The following is a 16057-nucleotide window of genomic DNA, read 5'->3' as shown; positions in this document are numbered from 1 at the left end:
TTTTAAGTATCTCATTGATAAGTTTAAATAGTTGCAAACATGTTATTTCCAGTGCATTGTGAATATTGATACTGTATAAACTGCTTTATTTATACCAATTTATTTATTTATTTATTTATTTATTTATTTATTTATTTATTTATTTTTAATATATGAAACTTATTGTCAAATTGGTTTCCATACAACACCCAGTGCTCATCCCAGAAGGTGCCCTCCTCAATACCCATCACCCACCCTCCCCTCCCTCCCACCCCCCATCAACCCTCAGTTTGTTCTCAGTTTTTAACAGTCTCTTATGCTTTGGCTCTCTCCCACTCTAACCTCTCTTTTTTTTTCCTTCCCCTCCCCCATGGGTTTCTGTTAAGTTTCTCAGGATCCACATAAGAGTGAAACCATATGGTATCTGTCTTTCTCTGTATGGCTTATTTCACTTAGCATCACACTCTCCAGTTCCATCCACGTTGCTACAAAAGGCCATATTTCGTTCTTTCTCATTGCCACGTAGTACTCCATTGTGTATATAAACCACAATTTCTTTATCCATTCATCAGTTGATGGACATTTAGGCTCTTTCCATAATTTGGCTATTGTTGAGAGTGCGGCTATAAACATTGGGGTACAAGTGCCCCTATGCATCAGTACTCCTGTATCCCTTGGGTAAATTCCTAGCAGTGCTAGTGCTGGGTCATAGGGTAGGTCTATTTTTAATTTTCTGAGGAACCTCCACACTGCTTTCCAGAGTGGCTGCACCAATTTGCATTCCCACCAACAGTGCAAGAGGGTTCCCGTTTCTCCACATCCTCTCCAGCATCTATAGTCTCCTGATTTGTTCATTTTGGCCACTGTGACTGGCGTGAGGTGATATCTGAGTGTGGTTTTGATTTGTATTTCCCTGATAAGGAGCGACGTTGAGCATCTTTTCATGTGCCTGTTGGCCATCCGGATGTCTTCTTTAGAGAAGTGTCTATTCATGTTTTCTGCCCACTTCTTCACTGGGTTATTTGTTTTTTGGGTGTGGACTTTGGTGAGCTCTTTGTAGATTTTGGATACTAGCCCTTTGTCTGATATGTCATTTGCAAATATCTTTTCCCATTCCGTTGGTTGCCTTTTAGTTTTGTTGGTTGTTTCCTTTGCTGTGCAGAAGCTTTTTATCTTCATAAGTTCCCAGTAATTCATTTTTGCTATACCAATATATTTAGACACAAATAGCATAGTGATTTGAGAGCCAACATCATTCATTTTATTTATTTTTTTAGAAATTTTTTAGTGTTTATTTTTGAAAGAGAGAGAAAGCAGGGCAGGGGCAGAGAGAGGGAGACACAGAATCTGAAGCAGACTTCAGACTCTGAGCTGTCAGCACAGAGCCCTCCCTATGCGGGGCTAGAACTCAAGAACCACAAGATCATGACCTGAGCTGAAGTCAGACGCTTAATGGACTGAGCCACCTAGGTGCCCTGAGCCAACATCATTCATTTTAAAAACACAAGAATGAATGGGCGCCTGGGTGGCTCAATCTGTTGAGCGACTGACTTCAACTCAGATCCTATGATCTCACGGTTCACAAGTTCGAGCCCTGCCTGGGGCTCTGTGCTGAGGGCTCAGAGCCTGAAGCCTGCTTCAGATTGTGTCTCCCTCTCTCTGCCCCTCCCCTGTTCACACTCTGTCTGTCTCTCTCTCAAAATTAAACATTAAAAATAAATATTAAATAAACATTACAAAATAAATAAAAACACAAGAACCAGTTGCCTGGGTGGCTCAGTTGGTTGAGTGTCTGACCTCAGTTCAGGTGGTGATCTCATGGTTTGTGAGTTCAAGCGCCACATGGGGCTCACAGTTAGAGTTGGAGCCCCACATTGGACTCGTGGCTGTCAGTACAGAACCCCTTTTGGATCCTCTGTCCCCCCCTCTCTCTGCCCCTCCCTCAGCCACACTCTCTCTCAAAAATAAACATTAAAAAAACCACACACAAGAATAAGCTCTTTATTCTTTTTTCTCTTCTTATAATTCCATTCTATTCCCACAGTTTATGCTACATGTAATTTATTTCCAGATTTAAGACCTATTATTGATAACCTGATCATAACTGTTTGCAACAAATGCATACACACACACACACACACCTCATAATTTTAAAACTTCATTTTTGTAAACTTATCAAGACTTTAAGGGTTACACTTAGTATAGAGTTATTCAAAAGAACATAATTATATTTCAAATTTTTATAGAAACTAAAATTTTATTGGGAATGCATCTATAAAAGGGTATTTTCTTCTCATTAGCTCATGAGTGTGGATGAATATCACTTTTTATTAGAATAAAACAAAGTTTAGCAACACTTTTTTTTAAATGTTTATTTATCTTGTGAGGGGAAGGGGCAGAGAAAGAGAGAGAGAGAGTGAGAATCCCAAGTAGTCTCCTCGCTGCCAGCCGGGAGCCAGTGGTAGGGCTGGATCCAACCAAAGGCGAGATCATAACCTGAGCCGAAATCGAGAGTCAGTTGCTTAACTGACTGAGCCACGCAGGCGCCCTGGGTCAGCAACACTTCTATACCTATTTTTCTTGACTTTTTCATAAACTTAAGCAGAGAAAACTTGTTCCAAGAAATAAGTAGATTGAACACTAAGGGGTTATACACAGCAGTCACTCAACTCTTTCGATTCTGAGTTGTCCAACAATCCACGATATTTAAAATGATATTTAATGATATCATCTAACAATTCCATACAATTTTCCTTTCATTGTGTTGAAAGCAAAGCAATGGAAATCATTTAAATTACAAAGAGAGGTTACCTAGATTCAGGCCCTTCTCCATTTCAAACTAAGGACACATAGGTCTAGGGCTTGATTAGCTTTTCCCTTAGGCCTTGCTGCAGAGAAAGGATGGAATGAATGGGAACCGACAAAAACTTAGGGCCAAGCAAGTAGGGTGGCTGATTACTGAAAATCAACCCTAAAATCCCGAACATTTATAGAATGGCCAGGAAAGCGCGAGAAGGCCCTTGGGGGACAGGGAGAACAACCCCCCCGGTGTTCAAGGCTATGGGCACCAGGAGGAAATTAAGGTGATTCCCATTTGGCACGGGCTGAGCTGCCAGGCCGCAGGCACTCAGGTAAAGCAGAATTTACATTGTCTACTGGACGTGAGGCCTCTGGGAATGGCAGCTACAGAGAAGAAGTCAGAGGAGGTCACACAAGAGGTTTCACTCTCAAAGATTTGGCCTAGAACTTGGGGGCCTGCTGCTAAGCTGCTAGCCTGTACGCCACCCACGCCCCCATTCACCCGCACTGCGCCGTTATCTCTCTGACTGACATTTTTGTCAACCAGTCACCTTTAGAGCTGAGAAAGCGCCTGCACCCCACCCCGATATTGGGCGGGGCAAGTCATTGGAATGACAGACATTTGCGCCAATAGTGAAGAGTTTCAGAAGCTACTGGTGCCCTAGCCAATGAAGAGTAGGAACCACTGGAAAGGACGTATCAGGCAGCCAACGGCCGGCGCCACTACGGGGGTCGCGTGGCTTCCGTTCCGAGAGGGCGGGGCGGGGCTTCAAACGGAAGGTGGCTGTGGTCCGAGCCGAAGCAGGTTTGAAACTGGGGGTCGGGCCCGGCAGTCGTTGTCCGTCGCCGCGGCCCCGCTTCCGGGCTAGGCTGTCTCTGCCCGCCCCCGCCCCGCCTCCTTTCGGACCCCTCAGTCTCCGGCCCGGCTCCCGGTCTGACTCGCGCCCGGCCCGCAGCAGCTCGCTGTCGTCCCGGCCCGCACTGCGGCCCCGCCGCCGCCACCATGTCCCTGCACGGCAAACGGAAGGAGATCTACAAGTATGAAGCGCCTTGGACCGTCTACGCCATGAACTGGAGCGTGCGGCCCGACAAGCGCTTTCGCCTGGCGCTGGGCAGCTTCGTGGAGGAGTACAACAACAAGGTGGGCCGGGCAGGGGCTCGGAACCCAGCTGGCGGGGAGCGGGCCCCTGGAGCACTCTTTCCGGGCCGGAGCCCCGACCTCAGGACCCTCCTGCGGACTTGCCTTAGCGCCCCGGAGCGGTTCCTCTGTGTCTGGCCCTGTGCAGAAGCTTTCACGCTCGTTGTCTCATTTAATCCTGGCAGCATTCCTGTGTAGTCAGGAGCGTAATTACCCCCATTTTACTCATGGGGAAACTGAGGCACCGTGTTGTGAGTTGCTCGAGTCAGAAGCTAGCTGATTCGTGGGGGAAACGGCACTCAAACTCGACTTTACACCCAAAAGCTACGCCATTTATCACTCCAGTCTTCCCCCTTCCCGCCGCATTGCTTCAGTTGGGGGCGGACGGGGGAAGAGAGAGAGATGGCTGTGAAGAAAACTACTGGCGCATCAGTTGGTGGTCTCACACTCTTGGCTACGCTATGTTTCTGTTAGGGCTGTTTACTGTGCAGGCTTCCCCGCCTCCTACTCCCACCCCCAGGTACTATTCAGGGACCACCCCCACCACGCCACCCCGCCCGCCTCTTCTGCCAGGAGCGGGTCACTGCTATTGCTGCCTTATATCTGCCCTCTTCAAAATGATCTCTTTTTGGAAATTTTGGCCCGTGACCGTGATCCTGTCACTGTTTTCTGAAAGGAGAAGGGTGACGTTTTCCTTATCTTCTCTTGGCTTTCATGCCCATTCAGAAGTGTAACCTTGACTAGTAGTAGTAAGTCTTCCGGGACATCAACAATTTGAAATTTGAGGCTCTTTCATGGAAGCAGAGGCAGCAGGTGGAAGCTTTTTAAGCTGACATTGCAGCATAAATTTATTTTTGAAAGTTGTTGAATACATCAGTGGGCAGAGTTTTCTTTCCTTTATCCCTTAATCTCTTCCTTATTGTATTAAACACTGTGATGGGGATCAGAGCAACAGAAAGCCTTGGCTAGTGGTGTTTAAAGTCTTATATTTATACTCTTGCTGGACACCATGAACACCATGACTTAAGAAGAATGAAACTGTGTGGACGGTGATAGGCATGGTTCAGGGAAAAGAGCCCAGTCGAGTTTGGTTCTGTCTGGTCCACTGACTAGCTGTGGGGTGTTGCACAGGTTAATCTTATTCTTTCTGACCCACAGTTTGTTGGAGGCAAAGAGTTCTTTTTTACACATAAACAAAAAGCATTTGTACATTGTAAGTTTGCTTACAGTTTCCCAGGAGCATTTCTCTAGAGTCCAGGGCTCAGCTTTCCTAGAATCCCCTTTGAGAAATGGACGAAAGCGCTGGACTCTCATTGCTCAGACATAACATGCACAGTTTACACACAAATCCCAGGCACTACACACTCATAGTGAAGTCTACCCATTGTCCACAGAAAGCAGGGAGTCCTGAGCAAAACGTAGCTTTATTTTCTGTAATGACTGGCCCTTCCTTATGGCCCATAGTGGATAGCAGAATGGAACGGAATTCGAGATCCTGATGTGGAAACTGTGGTAGTAAAATTGAGACCCTTATTATTTAAGAATATATGTTTAAGGGGCGCCTGGGTGGCGCAGTCGGTTAAGCGTCCGACTTCAGCCAGGTCACGATCTCGCGGTCCGTGAGTTCGAGCCCCGCGTCCGGCTCTGGGCTGATGGCTCGGAGCCTGGAGCCTGTTTCCGGTTCTGTGTCTCCCTCTCTCTCTGCCCCTCCCCCGTTCATGCTATGTCTCTCTCTGTCCCAAAAATAAATAAAAAACGTTGAAAAAAAAAAATTAAAAAAAAAAAAAAAAAAAAAAAAAAGAATATATGTTTAAAAGAAAAAAAAGTAGAATCTGTCAAAAGGCTTGAGTTTTTTAACGCAAATTGATGTCCCCTTTTTTCTTGCAATATCTTCCAGAGTCAATTTGGGTAAACAGTAGTAGCCCCATTTCTGAGAGGAGGAGCTGAGCCACAGTTAGGCTGCTGGTGGAATCAGTGAAGTAACAGGTCAGACGTTAGTTGCGGAAACTCTGCCCCAAAGTGTGTCCTTTCATTTAGCAACTTACTGGAACTCGTTTGTGCCAGGCTACGCAGGCAGTGTGGGTCTTAGTAGTAAAATGCAAACTAATAATCCTAATAATCACAGGATAAGCAGTTACTTCTGTCTTAACTCCCTTGCATGTTACTGGCAATGCAGTATCTTAAAACTGTTTTTGTGCCCCAGCCTATCTAGGTCAGGCTTCTTAACTTTGTGTGTGTGTGTGCCATGGACACCTATGACAATCTGAAGCTGATAGACCTCCTTTCATAATTATGTTTTCAAAGACACAAAATACATAGGATTAGGAAGGAAATCAATTATATCAAACTACAGTTATCAAAAACTTTTTTTTTTTTTTTTTTTTTTAGTGTTTATTTTTGGGAGAGAGAAAGCACCCATGTGTGGGGAGGGGCAAAGAGAGGGAGGAGAGAGAATAGAATCCCAAGCGATTCCATACTGCCAGTGCAGAGCCCCACACACAGCTTGAACTCATGAACCGTGAGATCATGACCCGAGATGAAACCAGGAGTTGGACACCTAACCAAGTAAGCCACCCAGGCGCCCCTCAAAAACATTTTTTAAAAAGTGGAGCTATAGTAATATGTAGTTGTAAATTAATCCGTTAAATTACACCATCCAGCGTAATTATTATAATTTTAAAGTAGTAATGAGGGTAAATAACATTTCAGAATGTTTAATTAAAGTGATGTGATATGATAAAAATCTGATTTCTGTCAGTAACAAAGTCAGATATTGATGCGGCTGTGCATAGCCACCTCCCTTCGTAATGGAAGGAAATGCTAAATTTCAGCCAGAGGTTAGTGAAAATATGAATGTGAGTGATTCAAGCTCAGGGACTTCAAGTTAAGAAACCCTGCTGTAGAGGATCTGTGCCTAGGGACTGATGAGCAGTAGATACCCCTCGAACACAGTGACTCTTAGGCTCAGTTTTAGAGAAAACTTTTATCACAGAGGTGCCACACTTTACAATTTAGAGGAATTTATAAGTTACTGGTTGGAATTTTCAGATCTTTGTTTCCTGCTTGCTGTCAATACTGATTGCCAGCAGAGGGCAAAACAAATGGACACAGCAAATTAGCATTGGTGAAAAAGCCCAGAAACAGCCCTCATTTTTTACTGTGGAGACATAGACATAAGAATACACATTATTATAATTTCTAAAATTTTTGAATTAATGCAATCATGTTTTCCTATAGTAAAATTATTTGTATTTCAACAGAATTAAATTTATTAGCATTTCAAGAACAACTTGGCTTTCAGGTGTTCCATCATCTGAATAAATTTGGGAATTGTTTTAGAGTAAACAATTGAGTTGATCCTATCAACTGTACCTGGAATAAGAAGTCCCATCATCAGTAGTTGTGTTTCACGTTCCCTCCTTGTGGTCTCTGCTGGAGGATACAGCAGCATTGGTGTTGGAGTGGTGGTTCTCTAAATTTTAGTGTGTGTGTGTGTGTGTGTGTGTGTGAGAGAGAGAGAGAGAGAGAATCCCCTGAGGGACTTGGCACATTCCAGAGTTCCATCCCTGAAGTTAACAGACACTTAAGTGATTAAGAAACAGATGGTCCAGATGGCGCTCTAAGAACATTACCCTGGGATTACCTAGGCATCTGCTGACCAGAAGTAGGAATCCTATCTTTTTGCATCTACATTCGCCTAAACATTGATTCTGCCCTTCCATCCCATGCAAAAAGCTCTGTTACTGAATAGCCCCTGGGACGCCTGGGTGGCTCAGTCTGTATGCACCAGATAACCCCTTTGAGGTACTCTGTGGCTAGGTTATCAGTCCTGCCTCTTCCTAGTTTTGTGTGGTTTGAGCAAATTAACCTCTGTGCCTCGGTTTCCTCATCTATAAAATAAAGGTAATAAAATTAAATGAGTTAATATATGTAATGGGTTTAGGAACTCTGCCTGAGACAGATATGGTTAAGCAATGTAGAAATGTTTGCTGTTGGGGGTGACTCAAGTGGTTGAGCATCTGACTCTTGATTTTGGCTCAGGTTATGATCTTCCAGTTCGTGGGTTTGAGCCCCAGGTCAGGCTCTACGCTGGCAGAGCAGAGCCTGCTTGGGATTCTCCCTCTCTCCCCATCTTTCTCTCCTTCTCTGTCTGCCCCTCCCCTGCTCATGCACAGAAGTGCACACATGCTCTCTCTCAAAAAGTAAATAAACATTAAAAAAGAGAAATGTTGGCTATTATTAGATATTACTGTATCTGTAATTGAAATATAATCAAGAAGGGGTGCCTGAGTGCTCAGTTGGTTAAGCATCTGACTTTTGTTCAGGTCATGATCTCGTGGTTCGTGAGTTCAAGCCCCGCATTGAGCTCTGTGCTGACAACTCAGAGCCTGGAACCTGCTTCAGATTCTGGTCTTCCTCTCTCTCTGCCCCTCTCCTGTGCGTTCGCTCTCTCTCTCTCTCTCTCTCTCAAAGAGAAATAACATTAAAACAATTTTTTTTAATAAAAAAAGAGAATCAAGGAGAATTATATGGGTGCTAAGTAAATGTGATGTATTTTCCAGAGGGAAGGTACCTTAAAATGTCATTATGTTTATTCCTCTGCCTTTTAAAGACCCAGAGGAAAAAATTTTCTTGATTCCTTTCAACTAAATCCATTTTTGTGGTCTAGAAGCTTCTTGTAGTCAGACTCCAAGTATTGTAATGGTCTAGTTTAAGCCCATTTTCTCTTGTTCTACCTGGGTTAGACATGGTAGTTGATTAAAGAACTCGTGTATTTCTCCTGAGTTTTGAACATATCTGTGGTCTGTAGACAGGTGGTATTTCCCCTGTATTATGGGGAAAGATGGGTAGCAGTTCCTGGGTTTCTGTTTCACTTAGTTGCGTGTTTCAGGGTTGGTTTTGAATAGAGTTGGCAGAGTGATACGGATTTATTTTGCCCTAATATTTAATTAGCTGACCATCGTGCTTTAAGATTTAGCATCTAGAAAGCATTTTTGAGGTTCTGAGGAGAGAAACTGTAGGTATACATGATGCTTTTTGAAGAATACTGATAGTGAATCTGGGTAAGACTACCTTGTACTTGAAATACACATGGGATGAATGCTTGCCTTTTCATCCTGTGTTGATGCCTCTGAGACTTTAAGTAGTTGCTTTATCTGTTTGGCACATGATGATTTTAACTCTGGCATATAAATGTTCATTTCTTAGTATTCATTGCGGCCCTTCAGGAATATCTTCATTTAATTCAACAAATATGTGGGGCGCCTGGGTGGCTCAGTCGGTTGAGCGTCCGACTTCAGCTCAGGTCACGATCTCCCAGTTTGTGAGTTCGAGCCCTGCGTCGGGCTCTGTGCTGACAACTCGGTGCCTGGAGCCAGCTTCAGGTTCTGCGTCTCCTCCTGTCTCTGCCCCTCCCATGTTCATTCTCTGTCTCTCAATAATAAATAAACATTAAAAATTTAAAAAAATAATTCAACAAATATGTATTGAACACACAAGCAGTGTGTTTTGGGCACAATGATGATACTTAGTAACCTTCTGTAGACTTTGTTAGCAGATGTGAGATTGGCAACAAAAAAGAGAAAGTGTTTTAGTACACAGAAGTATTTTGGATACTTAGAATTTTGCAGTGCTCCATCAGTCCCTGGCAAGACTGTCAACAGGGAAATTTACACCATAAAACTCTTCTGGTTTTAACTTCCTCCTTTCTTTTTTCTAGACAGTGAGAGGACTAATTCCTCCATGGGACGACGGGATAAAAGTGCTGCTGCTATATTGCTTTTTGCCCTAACCTGGTTCACACAGGCCTACTGGAGATGCTGTGATTTGAACAAGGAATGAATCTGTGTTCTATAGGTAGTATGGCTTGCCTGAGGCCAGGATGCCAGAGCTGACTGGTTAGCCTCTGAGACAGGAGCCAAAGGGGCACTATGCCAGAATTCATCTTAAAGTTTAACAAGGCAGGACTTCTCTGCAAACATTGATCAATAATAATCAGTCAGGAACAGGCTTGAAGGGAGGACAGATGGAAAAGAACAAGAAAAACTGGCATATTCTCTCAGAATTTTGCTTAGCTGATTTTGGTTATATTAATCACAGAAAATGTTCAATTCACTGGAGTGGTATATTGATTTGCATAACTTGGGGTCTTTAAAAAAAATTACATACATACACACACCTTCACCCTCATGTTCTGGTACTAGCATTGTGTATAATAAAGTGGAATGCACAATTTCCTCCCTCAAGGAGCATATAATAACAAGACAAACATTACATCTTTAAAAAATTTTTTAAATGTAAGATACATGTAATGTGAATAGTAATTTATGTTGCTATTCATGAAAGCATTTGAAAGTGAAGATGTGGTCATGTCTTCAAGGGGTAAATATTTTATGTTGCATATATGCTTCTTAGGAGACATCTGACAGTAATGTCCACAGTTTTAAAATAAGTAAAAATGATCTTTATAGCCCTTCCTTTATAGAGGCGTTTTTTTTTGTTTGTTTTTGTTTTTTTCATGCTTGGGGTAAAGTATTGTGAAGCAATAGTTGCAGAAGGACGGGGTGGGAGATAAAAGCTTAATAGGACAGGAAGACTCTGGAGAAAAAGGCACGAGGGTAACCTAAATGTGAACAACAAGATGTTTATGTGTTTTTTTTATTAAAGTTTTTTATTTATTTAAGTAATCACTACAACCTATGTGGGACCCGAACTCATGATCCTGAGATCAAGAGTCTCATGGTCTTCCTACTGAGTCAGCCAGGTGCCCTGACAATAAGATGCTTAAAGGCGGATAATTTTTCCTTATGCCCCAACAGTAAATGCAGAAGGACAGCAGTATAATGAAGATCCCATGGGTATAGGAAGATGCTGAGAAAGGATATCTTTGGTTGCAGATTTCAAACTCATACAGTTCTCCAGAATAGGATTTTGACAGGCAAGATCAACATTCCTTTATTTGGAACAGTGAGAAGAAGGTGCACAGGCTGGCAGCAGGCACTTCTCCAGACCCCATTTGACCCCTTGGGTAAGAGGGGAGCTAAGCTACACAAGGAGACACATAGACATGCCGTCATCTTTAGAAGCATTACATAAGGCAGGTTGGAAGAGATACTGAATTGTGAGCAGCTGGACTGTTTCTCATCCCTGTTGGCTGGGGAGATGCTACAGGTTCACGTGTTTCTGCTAACTTGGAACATGGCCCTGGCTTCTCTCAGGTTCCCGTAGGAACCTCCTTCAGATCTTATAGGAAGAACTTGTCTCAGTCAAAAGACATCAGCACAAGATCTGGAAAGATAGATACTATAACACAAAAGGAAAATATGGGAAACAGGTGGCAGGTAAAATAGCCTCACTACAAAGATGTTTTTTTACCTCAGATGAAAATTAACGGCCATTCCTGCCACCATGAATTCAGAGAACTTAGGAAAGGAAGGAACTCCAAGCAGAGATACAGGAGATCAGGTAAAATAAGGCATGGTGACAGGAGGAAATGGAACATCAGCAGGTAGAGCCCAGGAAAATAGTGGAAGAGAAAATAAAAGTTATCACAGAATTAAAAGCCACATTGGAAAGAGAATAAAAATGAATATAAACTGCTGAAAAATTAGTGAAGGATAGGGAAGACAGATTACAAAAATGAAATGGAAATAAACAATTAGAAAGAATGTAGTAGATACAGAAAATAAAGAAGATCTGACTTAGGTATAATTGGTGTCCCCGAAGAAAAAGATCACAAGGAAATGAAACACAAAAACTCAGGGTACCTGGGTGGCTCAGTCGGTTAAGCGTCCGACTTCGGCCCAGGTCATGATCTCATAGTTTGTGGGTTTGAGCGCCATGTCGGTCTCTGTGCTGACAGTTCAGAGCCTAGAGCCTGCCTTGGATTCTGTGTCTCCCTCTCTCTGCTCCTCCCTCATTCATGCTCTGCCTCTGTCTATCTCTCAAAAATAAATAAAAGTTTAAAAAAAAAAACACCTCAAGTATGTAATTAAAGACTTTATGGAAAAAAAATGTTTGAAGTAATGAGCTTAAACCTTATCTCAAGGGGCACCTGGGTGGCTTAGTTGGTTAAACGTCTGACTTGATTTTGGCTCAGGTCAGGATCTTGGGAGCCCCATGTCAGGCTCCGTACTGAGTGTGGAGCCTGTTTAAGATGCTTTCTGTTTCTCTGCCCGTCTCCCATATGTGCATGTGTGTGCATGCACACTCTCAAAATAAAAACCTTAAAAAAAAATTCAAGAAAAATGGACACAAAACAATTGGCACTGAAAACTTTCCTAGGAAAGTTTCTTAATTTTAAGGGTGAAGAAAGAATCTTTTGGGCATCCAGGCAAAACAGTTGAGTCCTCTTGAAGAAAAAGAGAAATTAAATAAGGCTTACCATATTTGAGAATAGAAGGTAATGGAGTAATATCTACAAATCTGCAATTATTATAGATTGTGCCACTATAAATAAATACCTGAGAATATGCTTAATAATATATAAGATTTATATTGTAAAAACAACGCACTTTTTAAAAAGATAACTCAATTTACAAAAATTGACCACATATTAAAAAACTTTTTTTAAGTTAAGTGAAGTCAACTGATTAAAGATACTACATATAAGGGGCACCTGGGTGGCTCAGTCAGTTCAGCAGCCAACATTGGCTCAGGTCATGATCTTGCATTTTGTAAGTTCGCGCCCCGCATCGGGCTCTGTGCTGACAGCTGAGAACCTGAAGCCTGCTTTGGATTTTGTGTCTCCTGCTCTCTCTGCCTCTCCCCTGCTTGCACTCTGTCTCTCTCAAAAATAAACATTAAAAAAAAAAATTAAAAAATACTGCATCTCAAAACTTAAGGGAAAATGAAGAAACTTAAGCCCAGATATTATGACTTGCCCAAAGTGACATAGATGGTAAAAACAAGGCCAGAATTGGAATACTGTTTGTCACCAGAGTCTTAAATATATACAAATGTCAAAAAAAAATTAAGAGGAAAAAGAATGTGTTGAAAAATGGAAACAGTTGCTCTGCCAGATTGGAATAAAATATACTGGAATTGGTATAGTTATAGCCAGAGAGATTGGTGGAACCCCGTGTTCCAAAGCAGATCTAATATAGAAATGTAGTATGTGGTAAGGTAGAACCTTAATTCACTAGGAAAAACATTAATAAGTTGTATGGCATAATTGGCTGTTCGTCTGGCAGAAATATTTAGAGCCCTCTAATTCATGTTGTATATGACAATCAATTCTAGATCAAATGCTTAAATGTTAGGAAAAGTCGCACAAGCAATAATAGAAGAAAACTGACTAGGAAATATGTACTGAGGCAGTGGGGGTAAGCAGAGAGGAAGGCAGTCTTAAGTCATTAAACTCAGAGTCAAGTAAGGAAAAGACTGACAGATTGTGGCACATACAAATAAAGCATTTCTATGTGAAAAGATATGTGGTGGACAAAGTCAGAAGATACATGATAGCCCAGGAGAAATATTTTCAGAACACGACAGGTTAATTTACTTGGTGTGATAGAAACACAGACAAAGTATAAATAGCCAGTTGATAGGGGAGGGAATGCAAGTGCTCAATAAATAGGAAAAAATGCTCAAGCTCACAGTTAAGGCAAATGAGAATTGACTTTGTAATTTTTTTCCTTTCAAATTTATAAAAATTAACTGCTTCTAGTGTTGTTGATGGTATGAGGAAATGAACACGTTTACATATGAAGATAGGAGTGTGAATTGCTACAGCCTATCTGCAAAGTAAATCAGCATCCTTTAAAATTAAAAATGTGCGTACCTTGGGGCGCCCACCTGGTTTAGTTGGTAGAGCTAGAGCAGGCGACTCTTGATCTTAGGGTCACGAGTTCAGGCCCCATGTTGGGCATAGAGACTACTTTAAAATAAATTAAATAAATAAGTAAAATAAAGCAAGTATTGCATTAAAAAAATAAAAAGTAATAAAATGTGCATACCCTCTAATATAGCAGTCTCATTCTTGGGATTCGCCTCCAGAAATAAAGATAGCAAGCAGTACATAAGCACGTATTACAAGTCATGTAAGAAGTAGTAGTGGCAAAAAAAAGGGAGACTATGTACATCATTAGGGGAGTTGTTAACCTACATAGTATGTACATTTATTCTGTGAAGTACTGTGCATTGATTAAAGAATGAGTTGAATCTACATATTGACCTTAGGGGTGTCCATTATTTTGTTAAATTAATGAAAAAATTTATAGCACTGGATATAGTATTTCATTTTTCTAAAAGTTGAAGGAAAACCCTGCACTTAGTGTGTATATATGTTTGAGCATAGAGAAGCAACATACACTAAATAATTGTGATATAATGGGGATGGGATGGGGGAAGTTATTCGCTTCTTTTGTATACCTATACTTTGGTTTTATGTAATGGTCATACATTTTGTAATTCTTACAATCTATAAAAATTATTAAAGAGTGAAATAAACACAATTGCAAGATCATTCAGTTAGAACTTGTAAGTCTGAGCAAGAAAATGGTAGAAGATATAATGGTAAGGGGTTTAGGGTAGAATTTTGGTGTCTAAATTCTCAGTCACTCCCTTTCCCCTCTGGAGCTTCTTATCAAGGAAGTTATATACCAATAATAAGAGCCAAAGGAGAAATCTCGCCTCACCCTAGTAATGGCTGAACAAGCACCTCCAATGTGGTGCTATTGCCTGGTAAACTAAGTTGGAGAAATGCAGATTGGCCTTAAAACCCAAGTGAGACTTTCTGCTTTTCCATGTCTAATTTATGGGCAGACCCAACCTGACCTCACCTACTCAGCTGAAGGTGGAGAGAAGCTGGAGAAAGGATGGCCAGACCCATAGTGGGTAGGCTTATTTGCCTCTCCATGTGGGAGCAGGAGGGGCAAGAGAGAGCTGTCGTGCCTGCCTTAGCAGTCAGGCCCCTGGTTCAGGCTCAGGCTTTGGCCTGGCTCAGGCTTTGGCCAGCTTAGCAATTGGAACTAGTTAAGGGTGGGGATGGAGAAAAAGAACTCACCCTCAATATTTCTTCCTGTGGGGGACAGGGACAGGAACTCCTTTTCCTATGGGCATAGGTGGACATATGGAGTGGGGCGGGGGGTGTAAAGATGGAGAGTGCTATTAACAGTTTTTTAAGACTATGCCAAAAACCTAGATGAAGCACAGTGTTTTTTTCAAATGTTTTAATTTCTTTTTGAGAGAGAGAGCATGCATGCCAAGGAGGGGCAGAGAGAGAGGGAGACAGAGGACCCTGAGTGTGCTCTGCACTGACAGCAGTAAGCTGATGTGGGGCTTGAACTCACAGACCTGTGAGATCATGACCTGAGCCACCCAGGCGCCTCTGAAGCATAGTTTTAAGGGCAAACAAAGTGCAAAACTTCAGTGGAAAAATCTGAATAATTCCTAAGGACTTTTTGAAGAATTGAAAATGTAGTCAAAGATCTATCCCCCAAAAGACACCACCCTCAGAGTTTTATGGGCAAATTTACCAAAGGAAATATATAACAAAGGCACAGTAACCATCCATAAGAGTTCCTATAAATCAAAAAAGAAAAAAGACACAGTTCCATAAAATAAACTGGGCAGATGTTTTAAGTTGGTGTTTTTCTAGCATAATGGTAAAGAGCTTGGGTTGTAGGATAGTACTACCTATATTTACAAGGCAGCTTCATGATTGTGGACAAGATACTTACCATCTCCTACTCAAGCAACTAGGAAAGTGGGAAGAAGAATAGTACCTACCTCATGAAGATGTTGAAAGGATTAAATGAGGTAGTGCATGTAAAGCATTAAGCATGGTTCTTATACTTGATCCATTGTAAGCACATAGATAATTAACAGTGGTTACTGTTAATCAGAAGTATAAATAGTAAACATGCTCAGCCTCAGGAGTAAAATGGCAAAATACCATTTTTATCCTTCAGATTACCAAAAATGTAAAAGATTATTTTCAGTGTTTTAAAAGTTGTGGAGAAATTGACACTCTCATATACTGTTCATGAAAGTGTAAATGGAAGCAGACTTTTCGAAAGCTGTTGGATCAAATCTCTTAACTGTGTTTTTAAGCTTAACACACATTATCTCATAGTTTCTGTGGTGTTAACATTTAAAATGTGATGCAGCAATTACACTGCTAGTAATCTATCCAATAAA

General features: G+C 41.7%; 1 protein-coding gene and 1 long non-coding RNA gene across 3 annotated transcripts in view; one reads left to right on the top strand and one right to left on the bottom strand.

The window, feature by feature from the left end:
* The first annotated feature begins 3544 nt into the window (after nt 1–3544).
* Nucleotides 3545–16057, top strand: part of DCAF7 (DDB1 and CUL4 associated factor 7) — a 31008-nt gene continuing 18495 nt past the window's right edge. For both annotated transcript variants that reach the window (XR_009255314.1, XM_058705100.1), the window contains exon 1: nt 3545–3919. Coding sequence is in view for 1 of the 2 variants with exons in the window: in XM_058705100.1 (XP_058561083.1) it covers nt 3782–3919 (138 nt within the window). In the remaining variant the exon portion in view is untranslated. The remainder of the gene's footprint in view (nt 3920–16057) is intronic.
* On the bottom strand, nt 5322–7399 carry LOC131498162 (uncharacterized). The gene is made up of 2 exons (XR_009255315.1): nt 7289–7399; nt 5322–5423 (listed from the first exon to the last, which is right to left on the bottom strand). It is a non-coding gene; the product is annotated as an uncharacterized LOC131498162 (long non-coding RNA).

This window comes from Neofelis nebulosa, chromosome 16 (assembly GCF_028018385.1).
Source record: "Neofelis nebulosa isolate mNeoNeb1 chromosome 16, mNeoNeb1.pri, whole genome shotgun sequence".
Taxonomy (NCBI): domain Eukaryota; kingdom Metazoa; phylum Chordata; class Mammalia; order Carnivora; family Felidae; genus Neofelis; species Neofelis nebulosa.
Note: the sequence above shows the minus strand (reverse complement) of the source record. Positions and strands in the feature narration are given on the sequence as shown.